Source organism: Triticum aestivum, chromosome 6D, assembly GCF_018294505.1.
Source record: "Triticum aestivum cultivar Chinese Spring chromosome 6D, IWGSC CS RefSeq v2.1, whole genome shotgun sequence".
Classification (NCBI taxonomy): domain Eukaryota; kingdom Viridiplantae; phylum Streptophyta; class Magnoliopsida; order Poales; family Poaceae; genus Triticum; species Triticum aestivum.
The window spans coordinates 34585219-34606168 of NC_057811.1; the positions used below are offsets into that span (position 1 = coordinate 34585219).

The window sequence follows — 20950 nt, forward strand, 5'->3', positions numbered from 1 at the left end:
CTCTGGTCAGCCGAGGCGTGGCAACAGTGCCCCACCTACCCGCTGACCAAGGCCGGCGTGGCTACAGTACACCCGTCGTCACTGCTGACGCCAGCAAGCGGCGACCTGACGGAGCGCTACTGTAGCGGACTCAACCCGGCCACTCCCTGACGATCGACAAGACGGCAAACAGTGCCCCTAGGCCCGCGGGGCATGCGCCTGGAGAACCCGACGAGCCCTGACACCCGGCGGGTCCCAGCATCGGCTTCCCGAACGATGACAACCCGGCCCCACAGCCTTGTAACATTACCATTGTACCCCTGGGGGTTGACCTATAAAACCCCCCAGGAGCCCTCATGCATACGGGAAAGCACGCACTCAAGAAAGCAACACCAGACCAGTTAGACTAGCCACACTCTAGGAGAGGGAGCGGCCTAAGCCCTGGCCTGCCCTCCTTCTTCCCCGATACAGCTATATGAGCAACTCCGTACTGTTACGCATAAACCACACTTGGCAGGACTAGGGGTGTTATCTCTCCGGAGAGCCACGAACCTGGTATGTCTTGCGTCCCACGCTCGCTCATGCCGACCTCGCCTCTGGAGCCCACCAGTGCCCTCGAGCCTCCTCCTCTCTTTATCCATCCCTTGGCATCTGCCGTGCGCCCACCACGACATCCATCCACGCACTCATCTATCCTTTCCCTCCTCTGTTTCTCCCCCTCCTCAATCTCGCCTCCTCTCTGTCTTTCTTCCCCCGCAGCAGCCATGGCTTTGCCTGCTCCACCGCCAGTGAGTTCGCTGCCATGTAACAGCTCTGAGCCCACTGTTGAGAACACCTAGAGCCACCACAAAAAACACGAGCTCGCTGTTGGGCATGGCCCCCGTTTTGCAACTCCGGCGACCCCCCTCCCCCTCCCTCGCGCAGTAGCCATGTTGGTGGAAGATCTCACGATTTTTTATGCCAACCGGTTGTAGCTTTTTGGATCACCGGTGGTAGCTTATCACCGGTGGTAGCTTCTGCTAAACCGGTTGCTTATTTTTAAAATCATTATGTTCAAGCTTTTTCTTCAAAAAAAATTATTGCATCTCTTTCCTGAAACCACCGCTTCTAGCTTTTAAAATCACTGGTTGTAGCATTTTGTTCATCTGGTTGTAGCATTTTGTTCATGAATGCTACCATTGAAGTTCGTCCTGCTGGACCAGCGACACTTTTTGCTACAACCGTAGCCTATTTTTGCTGCCACCGGTGACTTTTTTTTGCTACATGCATGCACGACGGTGTTGGTCGACGGCGACGATGCCTTTTTGTTGCTGCAACCATATTGGAGTTTGCTGGAATCGGCGCGCAAATTTGCTACCATCGCTTTGCTGGAAGGAACCGCCTAAAATGCTTCCACGCCCACAGGATTTGGTTTTTGCTGGAACCCTCTCCAAAGAATTCTACCACCGGCCTTTTTGTCTACGAGCCATGTCGTTGTCTTCCATTTGATGCTGCCACCGGGAGTGGGTGTGCGGTTTGGCATCCATTGTGCGACAAGCTACAACCGAGGGTCCACAACAATTTTTGTTACAACTGTCATCGATGTTTGCTACAACTGACTACGGAATTTGCTGTGACGACATTGGCCAGGCCTTTGCGACCAGCAAGGTGTCTTCCTCCGCATGGCGACAGTGAGCCCGGGTTGGCCGGCGAGTGCACGGCGGCCGAGGGCGAGCGTGGCGGGCATGCTCCCTTTGTGATTTTTCATACGGAAAGGATACGTCAGGGAGTAAAGAGGTGTTGACTTAGATCCAACGGTACTTGGAGATCGCATCTGATGGCCAGTCGAGTCGGGTTGGAGGTGGTGACTGCGTCCTGGATTAGGGGGGTGCACACCACGTTGGCCCACCATTTATGGGGCCAAGCCTAGGACCCGCCACCTACTAAAGATTGGGCCATGCACGCCCTGGCCCTCGGCGTAATCAATATGGACTCCACCGAAGATTTGGGGTACACTTCAAGATGTAGTTCAAATGATCGGCATGTTCTCCCTTATTGTATCCGACATGGCAATGGTGCATATATAAGCTGAGGGGTTTAGTCTGTAGAGGCACGCTTTCAAGGGTTAGAGGTTAGAACTCGCTCATACGATCTCGAGGTAGATCAATCCATACTTAATTTGTACTCTGCTACCTCTTGAGCATGCGTTGGTTTTCCCTTGAAGAGGAAAGGGTGATGCAGCAAAGTAGCGTAAGTATTTCCCTCAGTTTTTGAGAACCAAGGTATCAATCCAGTAGGAGAAAACACGCAAGTCACCTAGTACCTGCACAAACAATCAAGAACCTTCAACCAGCGCGATAAAGGGGTTGTCAATCCCTTCACGATAACTCGCAAAAGTGAGATCTGATAAAGATAACAAGATAAATATTTTTGGTATTTTTGTTGTATAGATTGGAAAGTAGAGATTGCAAAATAGTAAACGAGATGCGATGTAAATAGAAGAGATGCAAATATAAAGTGGGTTTCACTAGTGGCTTCTCTCAAGATAGCATATAATACGGTGGGTGAACAAATTACTGTCGAGCAATTGATAGAAAAGCGCATAGTTATGAGAATATCTAGGCAATGATCATGAATATAGGCATCACGTCCGTGTCAAGTAGACAAAAACGATTCTGCATCTACTACTATTACTCCACACATCGACCTCTATCCAGCATGCATCTAGAGTATTAAGTTCATAAGAACAGAGTAAAGCATTAAGCAAGATGACATGATGTAGAGGGATAAACTCAAGCAATATGATATAAACCCCATCTTTTTATCCTCGATGGCAACAATACAATACGTGCCTTGCTGCCCCTACTGTCACTGGGAAAGGACACCGCAAGATTGAACCCAAAGCTAAGCACTTCTCCCATTGCAAGAAAGATCAATATCGTAGGCCAAACTAAACCGATAATTTTAAGAGACTTGCAAAGATATCAAATCATGCATATAAGAATTCAGAGAAGAACCAAATATTATTCATAGATAAACTTGATCATAAATCCACAATTCATCGGATCTCGGCAAACACACCGCAAAAGAATATTACATCGAATAGATATCCAAGAACATCGAGGAGAACTTTGTATTGTGAATCAAAGAGAGAGAAGAAGCCATCTAGCTAATAACTATGGACCCGAAGGTTTGTGGTAAACTACTCACACATCATCGGAGAGGCTATGGTGTTGATGTAGAAGCCCTCCGTGATCGATTCCCCCTCCGGCAGAGCGCCGGAAAAGGCCCCAAGATGGGATCTCACGGGTACAGAAGGTTGCGGCGGTGGAAAAGTGGTTTCGTGGCTCTCCCTGATGTTTTTAGGGTTTAAGAGTATATATAGGCGAAAGAAGTACGTCAGTGGAGCTCCGTGGGGCCCATGAGGGTGGGGGCGCGCCTACCCCCTTGGGCGCGCCCTCCTGCCTCGTGGCCACCTCGTGGAGTCCCAGGCTTCAACTCCAAGTCTTCTGTATTGCGTTTGTTCCAAGAAAGATCCTTGCGAAGGTTTCGTTCCGTTTGGATTCCGTTTGGTATTCCTTTTCTGTAAAACACTAAAATAGGCAAAAAAACAGAAACTGGCACTGGGCCTTAGGTTAATAGGTTAGTCCCAAAAATAATATAAAAGAGCATATTAAAGCCCATTAAACATCCAAAACAGATAATATAATAGCACGAAACAATCAAAAATTATAGATACGTTGGAGACGTATCATACTCCATCCACACAATATAAACAAGAGCATGAGTGGGGTTTACCGCTTAGAGAGGGCCTAAACCTAGGTAAATTTGTGTCCCTTTACTTCCTATTAACCATCGTGTCAAGACCACCAGCTCGGGATCCCCTACCCGAGATCCATCGGTTTTAGCATTGACATTGGTGGCCCATACAGGCCCCGTTGTGTCATCACAAAGGCTGCGCATCGTCAGATCAATGACAACATTGGTTGTGGGAAGACCTTCTTCCCCAGACAGCTTTTTGGCTTCGGCATCATCGTGATGCACGCCGACTCGACTGGCCACCTCAACCAAATCAAGAACCTTCCTCCAGGGCAGTCCATCAGGTTCGGCAACCTAGAGTACACCACAAATATCCATGGAGAACTTGCTTTTCCTGGCTGGGTTTCAGACCTGACCGAGAACATTATCAGTGACGCTGACTTAACGCCAGAATCAATCTCAAAGCAAGACTTCAGAGGCGCCCACACTTTGGATTTTGGCCTTGAGCACGAATCCGAGCATTATCTCGTCGAATCTCAGATATAAATTTTTCTTTACTTGTTGATGAGTCCAGAGATGCATCAATAAAGGAGCAAATGGCTATTGGTTTTAAGGTTAGTAACTTTGTATCTTTTATGTTAGTTGTTGTTTTGTTATTTAGTGTAGTACATAATTGTTGGTTACTCGTGCTTCTTTGTGTTATATAGGTACGTCGATAAACATGGGTATGCGATTGAGAGGTTCATTAGGATTAAGCATGTTGGTGATACAAGAGCGGCTTCTCTAAAAGCAGCTTTGGATGGTATGTTTGTTAAAGATGGCTTGTTTATGTCTAAATTGAGAGGGTAAGGGTCGATGGAGCTTCTAACATGAGAGGACAATTTCGTGGGTTGCAAAGGTTGGTACTAGATGAAAATCCTTATGCATTTTATATTCATTGCTTTGCCCATCAGTTGCAGTTAGTGGTTGTTGTTGTTGCCAAGTGTTGTTCCTCTGTATTGGATTTCTTTAACCACATAACTTTGATTGTCAACACCGTTAATGCTTCTTGTAAGAAGCACGATGAACTAGCTCAAGAACAACATGATAATATTGCGAGTCAATTGGAGTCTGGGGAAAAATAGGAAGAGGGAAAAAACAAGCAACCAACCTTGTAAGACCTAGGGATACACGATGGGGCACACATCATAAAACTTTGTGTCGAATTATTGAGATGTGGACATCTGTTTTGCATTTTTTTTACAACTAACATCTGTTTTGCATTATTAGAGAACATTCATGATGATGCAGAAAATTTAACACAAAGAACCACAGCAGGTGGCTTGATATCTCATATGGAAAGTTTTGAATTTGTTTTCATATTGCATCTTATGATCAAACTATTGGGCAAGACTACTGAGTTGTCACAATGTTTGCAAAGGAAGGATCAAAACATTGTTCTAGCAGAGAGTTTGATTGGGACCACACTGTGGCAACTTCAAAATACAAGAGAAAATGGTTGGGAACAGCTCTTGAAGGACACAACTGACTTTTGTGTTAAACATAGCATTATATTGCCTAACGTGGATGATACAATACCCGCTCGTGGTCGTTCAAGGGGGCGTGGGGGTCAAATGGTAACTTTCTATCAACGCTTCAGATATGAAATATTTAATGTTCTACTTGACCAAATAATTACTGAGTTAAATAACCGCTTTGCTGAAAGATCTACTCAATTGTTGAGATGCATTGCTTGTCTTGATCCAAGGAACTCATTTGCTAATTTTGATGAAGACAAACTTGTTCAACTTGCTGAGATGTATGCTAATGACTTCTCCATATACGAGATTTCTTTTTTCCTTAGAAACCAACTTGAAAAGTCCATTGCTGATGTGAGAGCCGATTCAAGTTTTTATAGTTGTAATAACCTTGCTGGTCTTGCTGTGAAGATGGTTCACATTGATAGACACATGGTTTTTTCTTTGGTATCGTCTTACTGAGTTGGCATTAATTTTGCATGTTGCAACCCCATCAGTGGAAAGAGCTTTCTCGGCTATGAGTATTATCAAGACTGAGTTGAGGAATAAGATGGGTGATGATTGGTTGAATTATTCCATGTTGTGCAATATTGAACGAGAAATATTTGCAAAGGTTGTTGATGATGATGATGCTATTATATATCGCTTTCAATCCTATAAAACTCGCGAAGGAATTCTACCTCCTCGTAGTAGTAAGTGTTCAACTTTCTACAATGTTAGTTGTTTCACTTGATGTTTATGTCTTCACTTATGAAAGTTTGCTTTTGATTTCTCTAAGGTATTGATTGTTCTTCCACCGTTGATCAAGTTATGGAAGACACTGATGAAGCAAGCCATCGATTTGGTATTCTTTTTACTGCACGTATTGTTCGTAGTTTTTGTCATCTTTGTATCTGTTTTGTTGTATCTCTAAGCATTGAGTTTAAATTCTAAACTTTTGGTGCAATTGAGCCATATTTGAGGTATTCCTTTGAGGTAGCTATAGCTTGATGGACGTTAAGTTTTTCTCTTGCGATGAATTTTTTTTTGGGCCCGGGGCTTGCTCCAATCCTGGATCTGCCACTACAGCCAACCACCCATATTTTCATATGGGCACGCCGCGGCACTTCTTGGCTCGCCCACACATGTATGAAAGCCCGTATTCTGAACCGTGGGCCAGTCGTATTTCTTGATGCATTCATTTCCAACTAACCTAGCGAGACGCTGACACCTATCTCCTCGCCTTTCTGCATGGTGAGGATAGCAAAGCCCATGGCACCCGAGCCCCAAAAATCCACACTCAAAAAAGGATGATAAAAAGATCAGGGTAGGGTGTTTTGGCTCATAATGCTCCGGGATGAACAGTACCATAAAAAAAGTGGTAAAATGTTTTCAAAAAATTCTGTTTTTTTAGATGTTTGTGTTAGTGTCGCAAGCATGTTTGACAATTTTAATAGGAAACAAAGCAGTAGTGTTTCGTCGATGAAAACCAAATTTGTGGTAACATTTGGTGTTCAAATTTATTTATTTTGCACAGGCCAAAATATTTAATCTTTTTCCCTAAAACTTTGCAAGTAGCATTTGGATGTAACTATAAGTAAATGAAAAATTTGTTAAAATTTTTGACATTTCAAAAGTTATTTTTCGTGCACAAGAGCACGTGCTCCCAGGTAGACCTGTGCATGAGCAGCCCGGCCCAAAGGCCCGAGCCCGGCATCCGGGCCAGGCCCGGGCTCCATTTTTCCGCCCGAAGCCCGGCCTGAAATCCTGAAATGGCAACAAATGTATATTTTATTTGAAATATAGGTATGTTATATTATTTTAATATCCTGAATATAATTATTTTAATTAAAACTTGTCACTGTTCATGTGCTTCAGGCCAGGCCGGGCCTTGCAATTTTTGCTTTGGGCTTTACAAAGCCCGGACCGGGGTTTGAACAGGTTTACTCCCGGGTGATATCCGCAATTCCACGATGATTCTACAGACAGGGCAAGATCCGTTCCATTTTGTCTATAAAAAAGGCACATGCATACACTGTCTGTATGTGCATTTCATTTCTCAAGAGGTTAACTCATGAAAGAATTCGGTTATTTTCCAGACAGGAATGGGTGGGCTATACAGATAATCTGGCGCAGCCAAATCTCTGACAGCTATATTTCCATGACATATACTGAGCATGACACCACCCAGAGCTAAACTGTAGACGCTGAACTCAATGAAGACGGTAAGCACAAGATAATTTGCTTCTCGAGACAGCACACCATGGCGAGCCACATCGAAGTCACTGGTTTGGAGGGCAGACTTCACTACTGTTTCATTTCATCAGTTTCTATGGTCATACGCCCCATACCTGCCTCGGCAGCGAACTCGATGGCCTTCAGGCCGTCAGCTACTCGGCTACATGAGAAAGTTTGCCATTGCAATCTCTGACACAATAACCCCACCTCACATGCCTGTTTCTCTGTAGAACGAGCCGTCGATGTTGATTTATGGCGAGTCTCCACTCTCCAGGTGGTTTGGACCAGCTTTTGACAGTACCTGGAGCAGGAACAACAGCAGCTCTCTGTTCATACCGTTAGTGAATTCAGAAAAAAGTCGTAGGGCAGATGAGGCGGCAACCGGAAGGGGAGACTTGTCGGCTGTCGCCAGCACTAGCAGCATTATGGCACAGGCCATAGTGTCTCCAGGTTTTCAGCCTTCACCATATCCCACAGAAAGAAGAAAATTATCCCAGTAGCAGCATTGCTACTGAATATGTGCAAATTAGTACTCCTTCCGTCCCAAAATAAGTGTCTTAGCTTTAGTACAGAGTTATACTAAAGTTGAGACACTTATTTAGGACGGAGGGAGTACAACTCATAAAGGCGTCCCTGGAGCAATGATATCTCTTTGAAATACAGATACAAACACACAAAAAGGATGAGCAAACGTAATGGGCATAAGCAGGGATTTGGTGGGATATAAGCAAACAATGCTGGAAAAAAATGCAACGCAGGCAAATGAAATGCAAGATTCAGTGACAAGGTCAACGCTAATGCATTAACCGAAGAAAATTAATTTCTCTTCATGCTAGTTCGAATATTTCCTAGAGAAATGAGATAACAGACGGGCAGTTCATAAGTCAGAATATTAACTCCAGTTACAGTTGACCAGGACATGTTAATTCCTACAAGTTCACATCACATTTGACCAGGGCATGACACATGGTGGGTAAAATTCCCTTGTGGAGCACATTACAGGCCCCATGCGCAGCATACAGGATGGAAGAGCCTGAAACAAAGAGTCCATTTCTGCATCTCAGCCATCCGAAACCTAACTCTTGTTACCTGTGGAGCAATCAGTGAAGCCAGTCAAAGAGATTTGTAATACTCAATTATTTGATGCATGGAAATTATCTCACAACTTGTGTACGGTTCGGACAGTAAGCATTAGAGCTTCGATGATGTGGAAATTGCGCCAAAGGCTCAAAGTTGAATCAACTCAGCAATATTGGAGAAAACTAACAGTACAAAGAGAGAACAGCAATAGGACGACAGTTAATTTGTAGGGGCACACCTTCAATTTCTACTGTTAGCATAGTGTCAGATGGCTAAATCTGGTCTCAGTACAGACGAAAAGGTTAGTGGTTCAGATAACTCCATTGGACCATTAGAACATCCTAGATTATCAAATCTTGTGAAACTTTCTTTGTTATCATTGGCATATGAAGGGCTCATGTCGTAATAGAGCTGAATCGTCTGGTTTCTAGCTCATGGGCATACTCATTAGAAATGTGCAAGCTAGATAGTCACCAAAAAATCGAACTTAATCAAATTCATGCAGTGGAAGCCTCAAGTAAATCATAATGCATCATTTTATGAATTGATACTTCCTTTGGTTCAAAATTTCAAATAGATAACACCTTTTTTACTCTGCACAGTATCAAAAACGAAACATTGGCAACTACTCATGATGAGAGAAGTGTTTAGTATGAAACTAGACATGTCATTTTGATCATGGATTCAGTACAGAAATTATGAAGCATCTATAATGACAAAAGTCGGAGAAATTATACTGCACATAAACCAGTACAACAGCCAATATGTACTTTGGATAAGACACGCTATGTTGGAGGTTATGAGAATTAGACTGACAAATAGATATACGTTGTGAAAATATTAAACCAGACCCACCTAAAATTAGCATAATTGTACAATAACTGCAAGCGAGCATTATGTATTATAATGTTCCTGGATGGGCAGTAATGTGAAATGTTTTCCCTAAGAAAGCAATAGTGTGAAGCTTGTAATAACAAGGCAAGTTTGAAGCCAAGAGCTCAGGTGTTGTTAGTTACCAATACAAATTTGAATTCATGGAACAACAGATAAATCATACTCAAACTTGACAGACCCATAACCACAGGAAATAAAATGCAACATAGCAACCAGGGAAAGTAAACAAAAAATACCCTCGAAGGAAAGGAAAGGGAAAATATTTCATTCTGCTACCACTAACAAATAGTTACCTGATCAATACATCGCGAATTCAAGATAGCATCTATCCAGACAGATCATATTATGTATCGCGCAAAAGTTTAGCTCCACCGTGTCCACCATCAATGCGAGCATCTACAAAAATAGGAAGTCAAGGAACCAATGAGATTCCAACGAACATTTAAATAGGTACAGGGGCATTAACTAGATATTTAGATAAACACACTGCTATAATTCGAGAAAAAAATTCAGTTATATCTCATAATGAAATCCTTGACCATGTCAATAGGCCTGTAAAAATAACGAAAATAGTTCGCTTATTATACACATAATATGCCAATCAACCCCAACTAAATTGCTTTTGCCAATCATCATGTCCGTTGTTTTACTGTATGGACGTCCATAGAATAAACAGATGAAGTGTCTGCTACCTCTGACTCAAACCACATAACACAATAACAACAATACAAGACTATAAAATACTAACTTTGTTTCTTTTTACCTGCGGTATAGACACCTTCAAATGGATAAAAGTGAAACCAGCTGTAGGATTCAAAAAGTTTCTTAAACTGCAATGATTCAAACTGGACCATGAAGACACCGATAAATGTCCGCACTAACACCGCATTATTGTCCTCAGCAAACCAGAGTATCCTTGGGCTTTGGCTCCCCTCCTCCGAGTTCATGGAAAGTAGCTTGTCTAGTGCAACAGTTCTTCCCAGCACCCATGAAGCTACACCATCCCAGTCCGTCTTCCTCTTCCATAATTGGATGCAGTAGCCCGACAGGAAGAGGAAACCAAGGCCACCACCCTCCGCCTGCATAACCGTGAAGGAGCACCTCCCCGCATCGACGTCCACTGGCACATCTATCACACTTAGGCTCTGCCTATCCACATTAAATTAAAGTATTCCAAACCAATTCCCAGTAAGCAACCAGTAAAGAATTCCCAACCATCACAGAGCAGATGACCAAAATCCTGGTAGGTACATCACTGGTAGGATCCTTGGCCGGAAGAAGTGTCGAGGTGAGATCACCCCATACACCGGTCTCCGACGAGTACACCGAGGCCACAGCCTGTCTAAGCTGTATGTCGCTGTTGCCTACCAAGACAACCTGGAAATGGTTGGCCTCTCCGGAAGCACGAAGCACCGCTCCGTTAATCACGGTTTCCCCCTTGTCGAACCCTGTGGGAATGTCTAGGCGATGCTGGTCACGCGTGACGGGATCCCATACCAGGAGCTGGTTCCGCCTCCAAAGGGAGATGAGCATGAGGCCATGGCGGCATCCGAGGATCATGAAGGCGTCGCGGGCGTTGATAGGAAAGGAGAAGCGGGCTTGCGGGACGCGATTGGGGGCCTCCAGCGTAGGCTCGAAACGGAGTGGGGAGATACCTTGGACGAAGCAACCGAGGAGGGGAGGGTTGCGGCGGTGGTGCTCGTGGAAGCGGCGGAGAAATCGGGCGTCGGATACGATGCGCCGCCAGAGCTTACAGGCGAGGGACGCGCGGGGGAGGGAGGACGGCAGCGGGGGGAGGCGGAGGAGGATCTCGGAGAGGAGGTCTTCGTCCTCCAGCGGCGCCGCCGCCGACGACCTAGGGCGGCTGCTCATCTCCTCACCAATGCGGCGGGATCTGCAGGCTCTCCAACGAGACAATGAAGAAGAAGAAGAGCCCAAAAGAAAGGGAAGCCCAAAACAAGGTTGGAGACTGAAGCCCACGAAGAGTGTAAATCCCAAGAAGGTTTTGAAGTTTGTGAATTTTCAGGGAAATAAAAATCCCAAAACAGAATTGTGTCCTGCAGAATATGACCACTTGTAGGGATATGTAGGGATGTACCGGATCAACCTACTTATTTTTAGATAATAATAACCTACTTCTAAAAATATGACCACTTGTGTCCTGCAGAATTGTTGTGCTACCTTTTGTCGTTGTTCTCTCTAGAACTCAACTAATCATATTTCTAGACGGTTTTTAGGTGGCTATAATTCATCCCTAGTTCCTACTATGTTTTCTTACAGCATGTTTGGTTCGGGGGAATTCGAGATGGGGAATGGGAGTTGAGAGGTGAGGAGATTAAAAGTCCACTGTTTGATTAGAGGGAATGGGAGTTTAAGTAGGAAGGGGAATGGGAGTTGAGGAAGCCAATTCCCACATATTTCTTCCTAGAGGGTACCCTGTTAATTCGTGAGCAGAGTTTTATCCCACGCTAATTCCCATCATATACCAAACAAGGGAATGGGAGTAAAAATCTACTTCCCATAACTAATTCCTTCATAAACACCCTTGTGCAAACTCCCATTCCTCTGCCTAAGTGTTTACCAAACAGGCTGTTAAGGATATTGAGAGTTTATTTTAAACATGCAAGTTCGAAATGTTGTGTGTACTGGTGTGGCCCTCTAAAACAAATGAACCATGTTCCACCGCCGTCACAGTGAACATGATGTTGTATGATTATGAAATGAAGTCTTCCGCAAAAAAATTATTGTGAAATGAAGTACATGTGGCTTTATTCCATCGAAAAAACTCTTTTTGGACACGTACCACTTTTTAAAATAACTCACTATATCAAATAAATCTGGATTTTTTTATACATGTACATATGGATGTAAGTATGTCTTTATAAAATTTCACTGTTACATATTTTATTTTCTGGACTGCACACAAACAACATTGATACATATTTTTGTTTGTGATAGCGATGATGTTTTTGAGTTTTGGCGACATCTCTGCTCTCTTTTTTCGTGCTTTTGAACTCTTTATTTCACTAGTAGAAAAGGGGTTTTCGTTCGGGCCTGGCCAGCCCATTAGTCTCGGTTCTTATACGAACCGGGACCAACAGGTGCATTCGTCCCGGTTCGTGAGCCCAGGTGGCCGGCCGGGGCCTCGCGGGCTTTGATCCCGGTTCGTCCGGACCCATTTGTCCCGGTTCTTGGAACGAACCGGGACCAATGGGCCTCGCTCCTGGCCCATAACCATTGGTCCCGGTTCCAGCCACGAACCGGGACAAATGATTTGCCTATATATAGCCCATCGCCAGCCAGTAGAGCACTCCACCGTGCTCTGTTTTTTGCTGGCCGGCGAGGGAAGGGCATTTGGGTGCTCTAGCTCACCTCCTATGCACATGAGGTGTTCGATGAAATGTCCGAGCCACACTAGTTAATATTTCTTCTCTCGAAACTCGACCTCCGAGCTCCATTTTCCCGAGATTTTTCTAGGTTTAGCGGTCCGTCACGTCCCGTCCCCGTCTTCACCGCCGTCGATCGCCCGCGCCGATCTCGTCACCGGCACCACCGTGGTGAGCCTCTTGTTCTTATCTTCTTTTTGAAAGAAAAAAATTCTTACTTGAGATGGATATTTGTCTAATTTTCTTACTTTTATTATTCCTTGTTATTATATAGTGCAATGGTTCTGGTATCCGCCCCCGTCGGCCCTCGTCCTGTCTATGATTCGGATGTGGTATATATTATCTTTTTATAACTATTCGGTTCATTTATTGTTCATGACAATTATGCCGACCAACGTGACATAGATTTTTTTATGTAGGAGGTGGTTGAACCGGAAATTCCAACCGACCCTATTGTCGAGAGGTTAAATTTAGTCGAAGAAGAAAACAATTACTTGAAGGAAAAAATAAAAAAAATTGAGGAGGAGAAGATGATATTGGAGTTGCATGTTGCGGATGTCGTCGATGATCACAAGATCAAGATGGATGCAATGCGGTTGAAGATTAGAAATATTAGAAAATATGCCATTCATACCGAGGCTTGATATCATTATGCCGTTGGATCAATTGTTACCTTAGTTGTGATTATGATCGCATTTGTTGTTGCATTGAAAGGTTTTTACATAGTTTTAATGTATGGTTTAACTAGATGCTCTGTAGAGCTATATGTTGTTCAATTTGAACTATGTATGTATTTTGGTTTTAATGTGATGATGAACTACTATTAATTTGGTCACTTATCTCTATCCAGCTGAAAAAAATCAGTAAATGCATGAAAAATAACAAATGAAGTCAGAAAGGGTTGAAAATTGATGATGTGGTTTTGAATGGTGCATTTTGTAACAGACGAGTTTCCGTATGAAACCCTGATACTTCGAAAGAGATTGTCCGTTTTGTACACAAAGTGCATCCAGTTTTTGCCGTAAGCCTCTCTACTTTCTTGCACATGCTATGTGGGTGAAATGATGATACCATGCCAACTTTCAACATTTTTAGAGTTCATTTGTAGTGTTTTTCAATTTGAGGGTCTTATAGCTGGAAAAAATCAGTAAATGCATAAAAAATAACAAATGAAGTCAGAAAGGGTTGAAAATTGATAATGTGACTTTTAATGGTGCATTTTGAACACAAAAAACTATGGAGTTCAAATAAGTTCAAAAAATGAAATCCCTTTGTAACAGACGAGTTTTCGTATGAAACCCTGATACTTCGAAAGAGATTGTCCGTTTTGTACACGAAGTGCATCCAGTTTTTGCCGTAAGCCTCTCTACTTTCTTGCACATGCTATGTGGGTGAAATGATGATACCATGCCAACTTTCAACCTTTTCAGAGTTCATTTAAAATGCTTTTCAATTTTAGGGTCTTATAGCTCAAAATAATCAGTAAATGCATGAAAAATAACAAATGAAGTCAGAAAGGGTTGAAAATTGATGATGTGGCTTTGAATGGTGCATTTTGAACACAGAAAAACTATAGAGTTCAAATAAGTTCAAAAAATGAAATCCCTTTGTAACAGACGAGTTTCCGTATGAGACCCTGATACTTCGAAAGAGATTGTCCGTTTTGTACACGAAGTGCATCCAGTTTTTGCCGTAAGCCTCTCTACTTTCTTGCACATGCTACGTGGGTAAAATGATGTTACCATGCCAACTTTCAACCTTTTCAGAGTTCATTTAAAATGCTTTTCAATTTTAGGGTCTTATAGTTCAAAATAATCAGTAAATGCATGAAAAATGGTGCATGAAAAATAACAAATAAAATAAATAAGTAAATAGAAACAAATTAATATAAACTTTAATAAAATATATAAGTAGAAACAAAATAAAATAAACCGGGACAGCTGACGCGTGGATGCCTATTGGTTCCGGTTGGTGCCACCAACCGGGACTAAAGGGCCTCCTGCCTGGGCTCGCAGCACCGGCCACGTGGAGGCCCATCTGTCCCGGTTAGTATAAGAATCGGGACTAAAGGCCTATGCATTAGTAACGACCCTTTAGTCCCGGTTCTCCAACCGGGACAGATGGGCCTTATGAACCGGGACAAATGACCCTTTTTCTACTAGTGTTTATACCCGTCTCATTAATGAATCATTATTTCGGCATCCTTCCTTTCAAGCAATTTGTCCCCTGGTCTTGTTGTATTCAGCAAGCAGTCTTTTAGTTCCGCAATTGGGACATGAGGGTCATGTGACTTTATCAAACATATCTGTTGCAGGTTTTTAACTAGAGACTCGTAAGAACCCACCGATGTGAATGGGTGATCAAGAAACGACAAGTTTGGTCAACCTTTTTCTATTTTTCATTTATTTTGATATAGCTTACCACTCATGCCAAGTGGCTAAACTTGATGCAACTTTGTTTATACCGAGGGTCTTAGTTGGCTGTGTTTTTTCATACATCAATTTTAGACCCTTTGTACCATCTTTCTTTGATCAATAAAAAATATTTCATTCGTTTCAGTGCTAAATACATACTGAAGCCCACGAAGAAGCCCAAGGATGTTTTAAAATAAGGAATGGATGGAGTATTAACAACCTACTTCTTTTTAGATAATAACCTACTCTTAAAAATATGACCACTTGTCACCCTTGAAAGCTTTTGTATGGAATTGAGCCTAATTTCGGTACTGTCAATTGACACCGGTCACCTACTTCCCTAGCAGAGTAGGCGGCGGAGCGGGAAGATTTTCTTGCCTTGCTTCGTGAACATTTGCGTTGAGTTCAGGAACACGTTAAAGCTCAAACAAACAAACATCGTTGTATGCCGATGAGGTCGGGAGGGGGGACGTGGGAAGGGTGGAGAGTACAATAAGTCGTCGTTATAGATGGAGTCCAACGACAGCTAGGGTGGGTGGTGGGGGGGGGAGGGGTGGCATGGGAGTGGCGGGGGTAGAGCTCTATGAAAGTGGGGAGAAGCCGAGAAGGGAAGCGAGGACGGATCAGATCATCCAAGTTTGTGTGCAAGTAAAAAACAACTTTGGTTGAGACTTCCATTTCAAAACTCCTCTCCTCTTGGGTTGGATCAATCAAACCCAGAGGAATCATCCATCCATCCATCCTCTCACTGAAACACAAGGCACATATATATACACTAGTCCTTCCTCTGTAAACTAATATAAGAGCGTTTAGATCACTATTTTAGTATTCTAAACGCTCTTATATTAGTTAGAGGTAAATACACTGATGGTGCCTGAATTTGTCATCTATGTTTACTTTAGTGCCTGAACTTGAAAAATACGCCGAACTGGTTCTAAAACTTGACATGAACGTGCAAATACGATGCTAATCCTGCCCGCGGACGTAAAGTGCGTCGACGTGGCACTAACATGGCGTGGGGCCCACTTGTAGGTACAAAAAAGAATTACTTGAGTACTATATGACCCTATGACTAGTGGGCCCGTCTGTCATTAATTAGTAAGAAAATTAACATAAAAATGTACTGGACATGCATGGAACCTGCGACCTGATGCTTGGGGAAAATTTCGCTCATCACTCCACCAAACATACTTCCATGTCAACGTCAGCCCCTCATACTTAATGTATTTGAACCGAAAACTCCTGTATACATAAATGGGTTGCAGCCTGTGGCCCATTTACCGCACATTATTTTTTTAATGTAAAAAATATGTCAATAATAAAATCTAGATTTGATATTCATGTGTAATTAATAATTACTTCATGCTACACAAATATCCGTGTGCACGCAATAAATATAGAGAGGTATGTAATAAACTATCTTACTTAAAAATGTTCCTGTAATTTTTAGAAATATTAACTTATTATTTTAAAATACTATTTAAATATAATCCATGAGTGTTTAAATTTTTTTGTAAAATACTAACATTTAAAATAGTTTTTATAAATAATAATTATTTTCTAAAAATAGTATCCCCTGCCCCATAATGTAAGACGTTTTTTGACATTACACTAGTTTAAAAAAATGTCTTACATTACGCGGCGGAGGGAGTATTTTGTAAACAATAAGTTCATATTTCTAAATATTACAGGAATATTGTTTAGTAATTTATTTTATTATATACGGTACACCTCTATTTTTTTTTTGATATAGCTTACCACTCATGCCAAGTGGTTACACCTCTATATATTTACTTTGTGTGCACACAGATTTTTTGTGGCATGCGGTAATTTTTCATAACACATGAATATTTGAATCTTACTTCTATTATTATGATTATTATTTAGGTTTTTTTTACATTTTTTAAAAAGTAACGTGTGCAATATGGGCCACTGGCTGCAGACCATTTCAGGACACAGGAGTTTCCGTCTCAATATATCAAGTTTGAGGGGCCAATTTTACTATTAAAACTTGTTCGGTGTGGGGGCTAGCGTGATCAGCAACCAATCGTCAGGCTGCTGGTTCGAAGTGGGCCTCACGCCATGTCTGTGCCACATCAGCATATACGGTGCCACCTCGACGCACTTTACGTCTAGGAGTGTGATTAGCACCGTATATGTGCGTCCGTGCCAAGTTTTAGAACCAGTTCGGCGTATTTTTCAAGTTCAGGCACTAAATTGAACATCCGTGGCAAGTTAAAGCACCACGGTTGTATTTACCTCATTAGTTTATGGAGGGAGTATCAAACATGGAAGCAACATTGACCAAAACCAAAACTAGCCGTGCAGCCATCAGTAATTGCACCATGCCTTCCCCTCCCAAGTAAGCAATTCTTGCTAATAAATTGCTCCAGCGACGTACGCAAGGGACCAAAAAACTTGGGACATCTCTTGCTCTACTACCACCACCAGCAGTAATTCAGTACTATGCTCTGCTACTACCGCTGCTACTCCACTTCCTTCACAGGCCGCCTGTCGCCACCGCCGCCACCCTGCTGCCGGCGGCGACCTTTGGTGGCGTCCGAGACCCGCTGCATGATCATCGCCTCCGCCGCATCGACCGCCTCCCGTGTCCCGCTGATCACCACCTCCCTGCACCACACACACAGTGCAGGTTAAATGACATGCAGGCAGGGCTGATTTCGCGGGTAAAGAACACGCAAACACCGACTAAAACCTGCTGTAGTACCTCTCGTTCGTCCCAGGTATGAACTCCCCCTTCACGATTTTGATCTGCACGCCCGTAACCTGCACTCCGACGAAGAACCATTAGTCCAAACCATAGCCCTGTTGTTTAACTGTTTGTGGTTGCGTTTCGGTGGTGCGGGAGATATGTACGTACCCGTTCGATCTCTTGTATGGTCCTCCCGCCATAGCCGATGACGGCGCCCACGTACTCGTCCGCGACACCCATGGTGAGGGTCCCTTGCACATGGCTGTCGTAGTCAGGCGATCTCACGGGTGTGTCAGGCTGAACGAATTCAATGAGAAGATGGTTCAGGTTTCGCGGCGGAGGCTTATTTGGTACACTGGGCATGAACGGTAGATAATTTGCAACCACTATATATGGAAAAATAGCAAGAGGTGTTTTATGGTCCCTGGATAATGAAGCGAACATGAAGCGAAAAGGGACTTGGGACTTATGCAGGAAACTACGCACACGCTTGCATATGTAAATCCAATTAATGATGCGAATATGAACCTACGATATTTTACATGACTATAATAAGAACTTTAATTTTCTGCATCGAAATTATGTCCTTTTTCTTCATTTGACAATGATTACCTCTGACAGAAAATCAAGATTCTACTCTAGTGGATGACCAACAAGCATTGCGACAGAATAAAAGAAATAGAGAACAAAACCTTCTTTCTTTTCTTATACTCTTCTAAACTCCCCTCGCTTTCTATTTCAATTTTAAACACTTGTTATTGTTAACAAGACATGTACCGAGAAGAGAAGCTTCATTGAATGGACCAACTATAGATGAAGAGAAGGGCAAACCAATCCAGGTTAAGAGGATATCTGATCACAACATGTAGAGGTGTATTTCAATTCAGCAACGATGTCTTACCCTGCTGTGGTATCTTTCGACATGCTCATCTTGCCCATCACCGCCATACCGAACACTTGAACTTGGAAAACTAAGGCCTGAGTTTTTGAGAAATGCAATGAGCCAATTAGTTACTGCAAAAGGTGATGCCATACGAGCTAGTAGGTATCACCGCAATGCCAGCAAATTGTAATGCTAATCCATCACGTCGGTACGTAAACATAGCAGAAACGATTAGGAAGCGACGTATTTCTCAGGTTCGATCTTACTGCAAGGTTGTGAGCCTGTGGTAAATAGTCCACTAAACCAGAATGCCTCAAGGCAGACAACATGCAACAAATTGGCAATGGATAAAACGACAAAAACAGAAATACCAGTGCTAAATGAAAGTTATGCAGACATACTTGCAACGGAGGATGAGTAGCGGACGTCGTCAAGCAACTCGGACAGTATAAGAAATATTGCCTGCAGCTGATTGTCCAAGTGTCCAGTGATCGTTACCAGTCTATCATGGAAACCGTAGCAGATGTCGTAGGGCGAGACCGTGATTCCAGCATTTGACTCCTCAGCTAAGGACCTGGATGATGAACAAAAAGGGGAACAGATATCAGACTTGGAATAGCTGAAAATAGAATTAAAAGAAGAGGAAATATGATGACGGGTGCTGGTGGAGACGTGGAGGGCAGGCCCCCAAATAGTAAACACAAGCTAATATTCTGAATAGTAAATGGAAGCTAAAACTGCCTATGCTCCCAAATAGTGGAACTGAAGAAGCAGAGCTGAAGCTGGAACGTACAGCACGCCAGTGTTTACGTGCGATGACATACACAAACATGGCTTATATACAGTAATTTAATAACAACAGCAGCACTGTTGGAACAGATACAGATAAAAGGGCCACTTGCATTGCAATTTCAGCAATGCCGGCAGGCATATTTTTTCATGACGATTCCAAACAAGGCTCCGAAATATGCAATTCCAGATGTACCAGGTAGATACAGAGCAAGGCTCGCCAAACATGCAATTGCGCTGCCGTAAACCAAACATGTGTGTAGGTAGATGGAGAGCAAGGGGGTCACTTGCATTGCACTCTCATTGGGCCTTGTGTGGAGTGGAGAGCATATACCATATGGTTAATTGCAAGCAGAGTAAGCAGAGCAAGCAAGCACAGCAATATTAAGCATGAGAACGGGAAGGCAATGTAAGTAAGTAATCATACTTGATGACCTCCCCTCCTTTGCCGATGAGCGCGCCGCAGCAGGCGTCGGGCACCACGAGCACCACGGTGGCCTCAGCGTCAATCACCTGGTCACCCTGCAATCATATAAGAGCAGAGCAGAGGATCAATCCATCAATGAAGTCAACCGGAGAGGATGAAACTACTCTGAACCGAAGGACGGCTGATGAGCTGCAGGAACCAAATCAGTCAACCAACTGTAACTCTGAAGAAATGTCAGTTAACCCCTTTTTTACAGAGAGGCAGATGGAGATGGCCCTGAATCTGAATGTTTGGTCTAGGATTTTACCAGGTAGAAGAGCTTCTCGAGGACGAGCTCCGCGGCGTCCATGACGGTGCGGAAGAGGCCGGAGACGAGGACGACCCGGCGGTCCGTGCCGGGGAGGGGCCGGCCTCGCCCGGAGAGCTTGATGTGGGCCCCGGAGCGGGCCTCCATGGCGTGGATGTCGTAGCCGGCCTTGCCGATGATGCAGCCCGCGTCGGCGTCCGAGACCAGGATCCTCGCGTGCGTCCGCCTCTCCCACATGGCATCTGCACCATAGATGGACGGAATTGAATGATTGGAGTGGAATTTATTTGAATTAAAAACCCTCGCAGAACCCTCGTCTCGTGCACGGAGCGGAGGGGGCGGAGGGGGGGATGCGAGACCGGCGGCGGGCTGCGCGCGCGCGGCTGCTCCTCTCGTCGGCGAGAGGAGAGAAGAGGGTCGTCGGAGCGGTGGATCGTGGCGTCTCGGCTCGGTGGCCTTGTTCTTGTCGGAGAAGAAAGAGACCAAGGGGGTGGAAGGGAAAGGCGTGGGAGGGAGGGGGAAGAGGGGTGGACGCGGGCGGTACCTTGGCGGCGGCCGTCGTCGTCGTCGTCGTGGGAGGCGGTGGAGCTCGGGCGCGGCGAGGAG

General features: G+C 43.9%; 2 protein-coding genes across 2 annotated transcripts; both read right to left on the reverse strand.

Annotated features, from left to right (window-relative positions):
* Nucleotides 1-8231: 8231 nt before the first annotated feature.
* On the reverse strand, nucleotides 8232-11382 carry LOC123140942 (uncharacterized). The gene is made up of 3 exons (XM_044560204.1): nucleotides 10189-11382; nucleotides 9719-9821; nucleotides 8232-8540 (listed from the first exon to the last, which is right to left on the reverse strand). Exon 1 carries the CDS (start codon nucleotides 11295-11297, stop codon nucleotides 10584-10586), a length of 714 nt encoding a protein of 237 aa, XP_044416139.1. The 5' UTR covers nucleotides 11298-11382; the 3' UTR covers nucleotides 8232-8540; nucleotides 9719-9821; nucleotides 10189-10583.
* Nucleotides 11383-17438: 6056 nt separating this feature from the next.
* On the reverse strand, nucleotides 17439-20950 carry LOC123140943 (protein BTR1; the record flags this gene model as incomplete). The annotated part of the gene is given in 8 exon segments (XM_044560205.1): nucleotides 17439-17856; nucleotides 17954-18012; nucleotides 18107-18235; nucleotides 18840-18916; nucleotides 19223-19395; nucleotides 20038-20132; nucleotides 20345-20586; nucleotides 20889-20950. Coding segments are annotated over 8 exon segments (982 nt in total), but the record flags the coding sequence as incomplete, so codon positions are not given.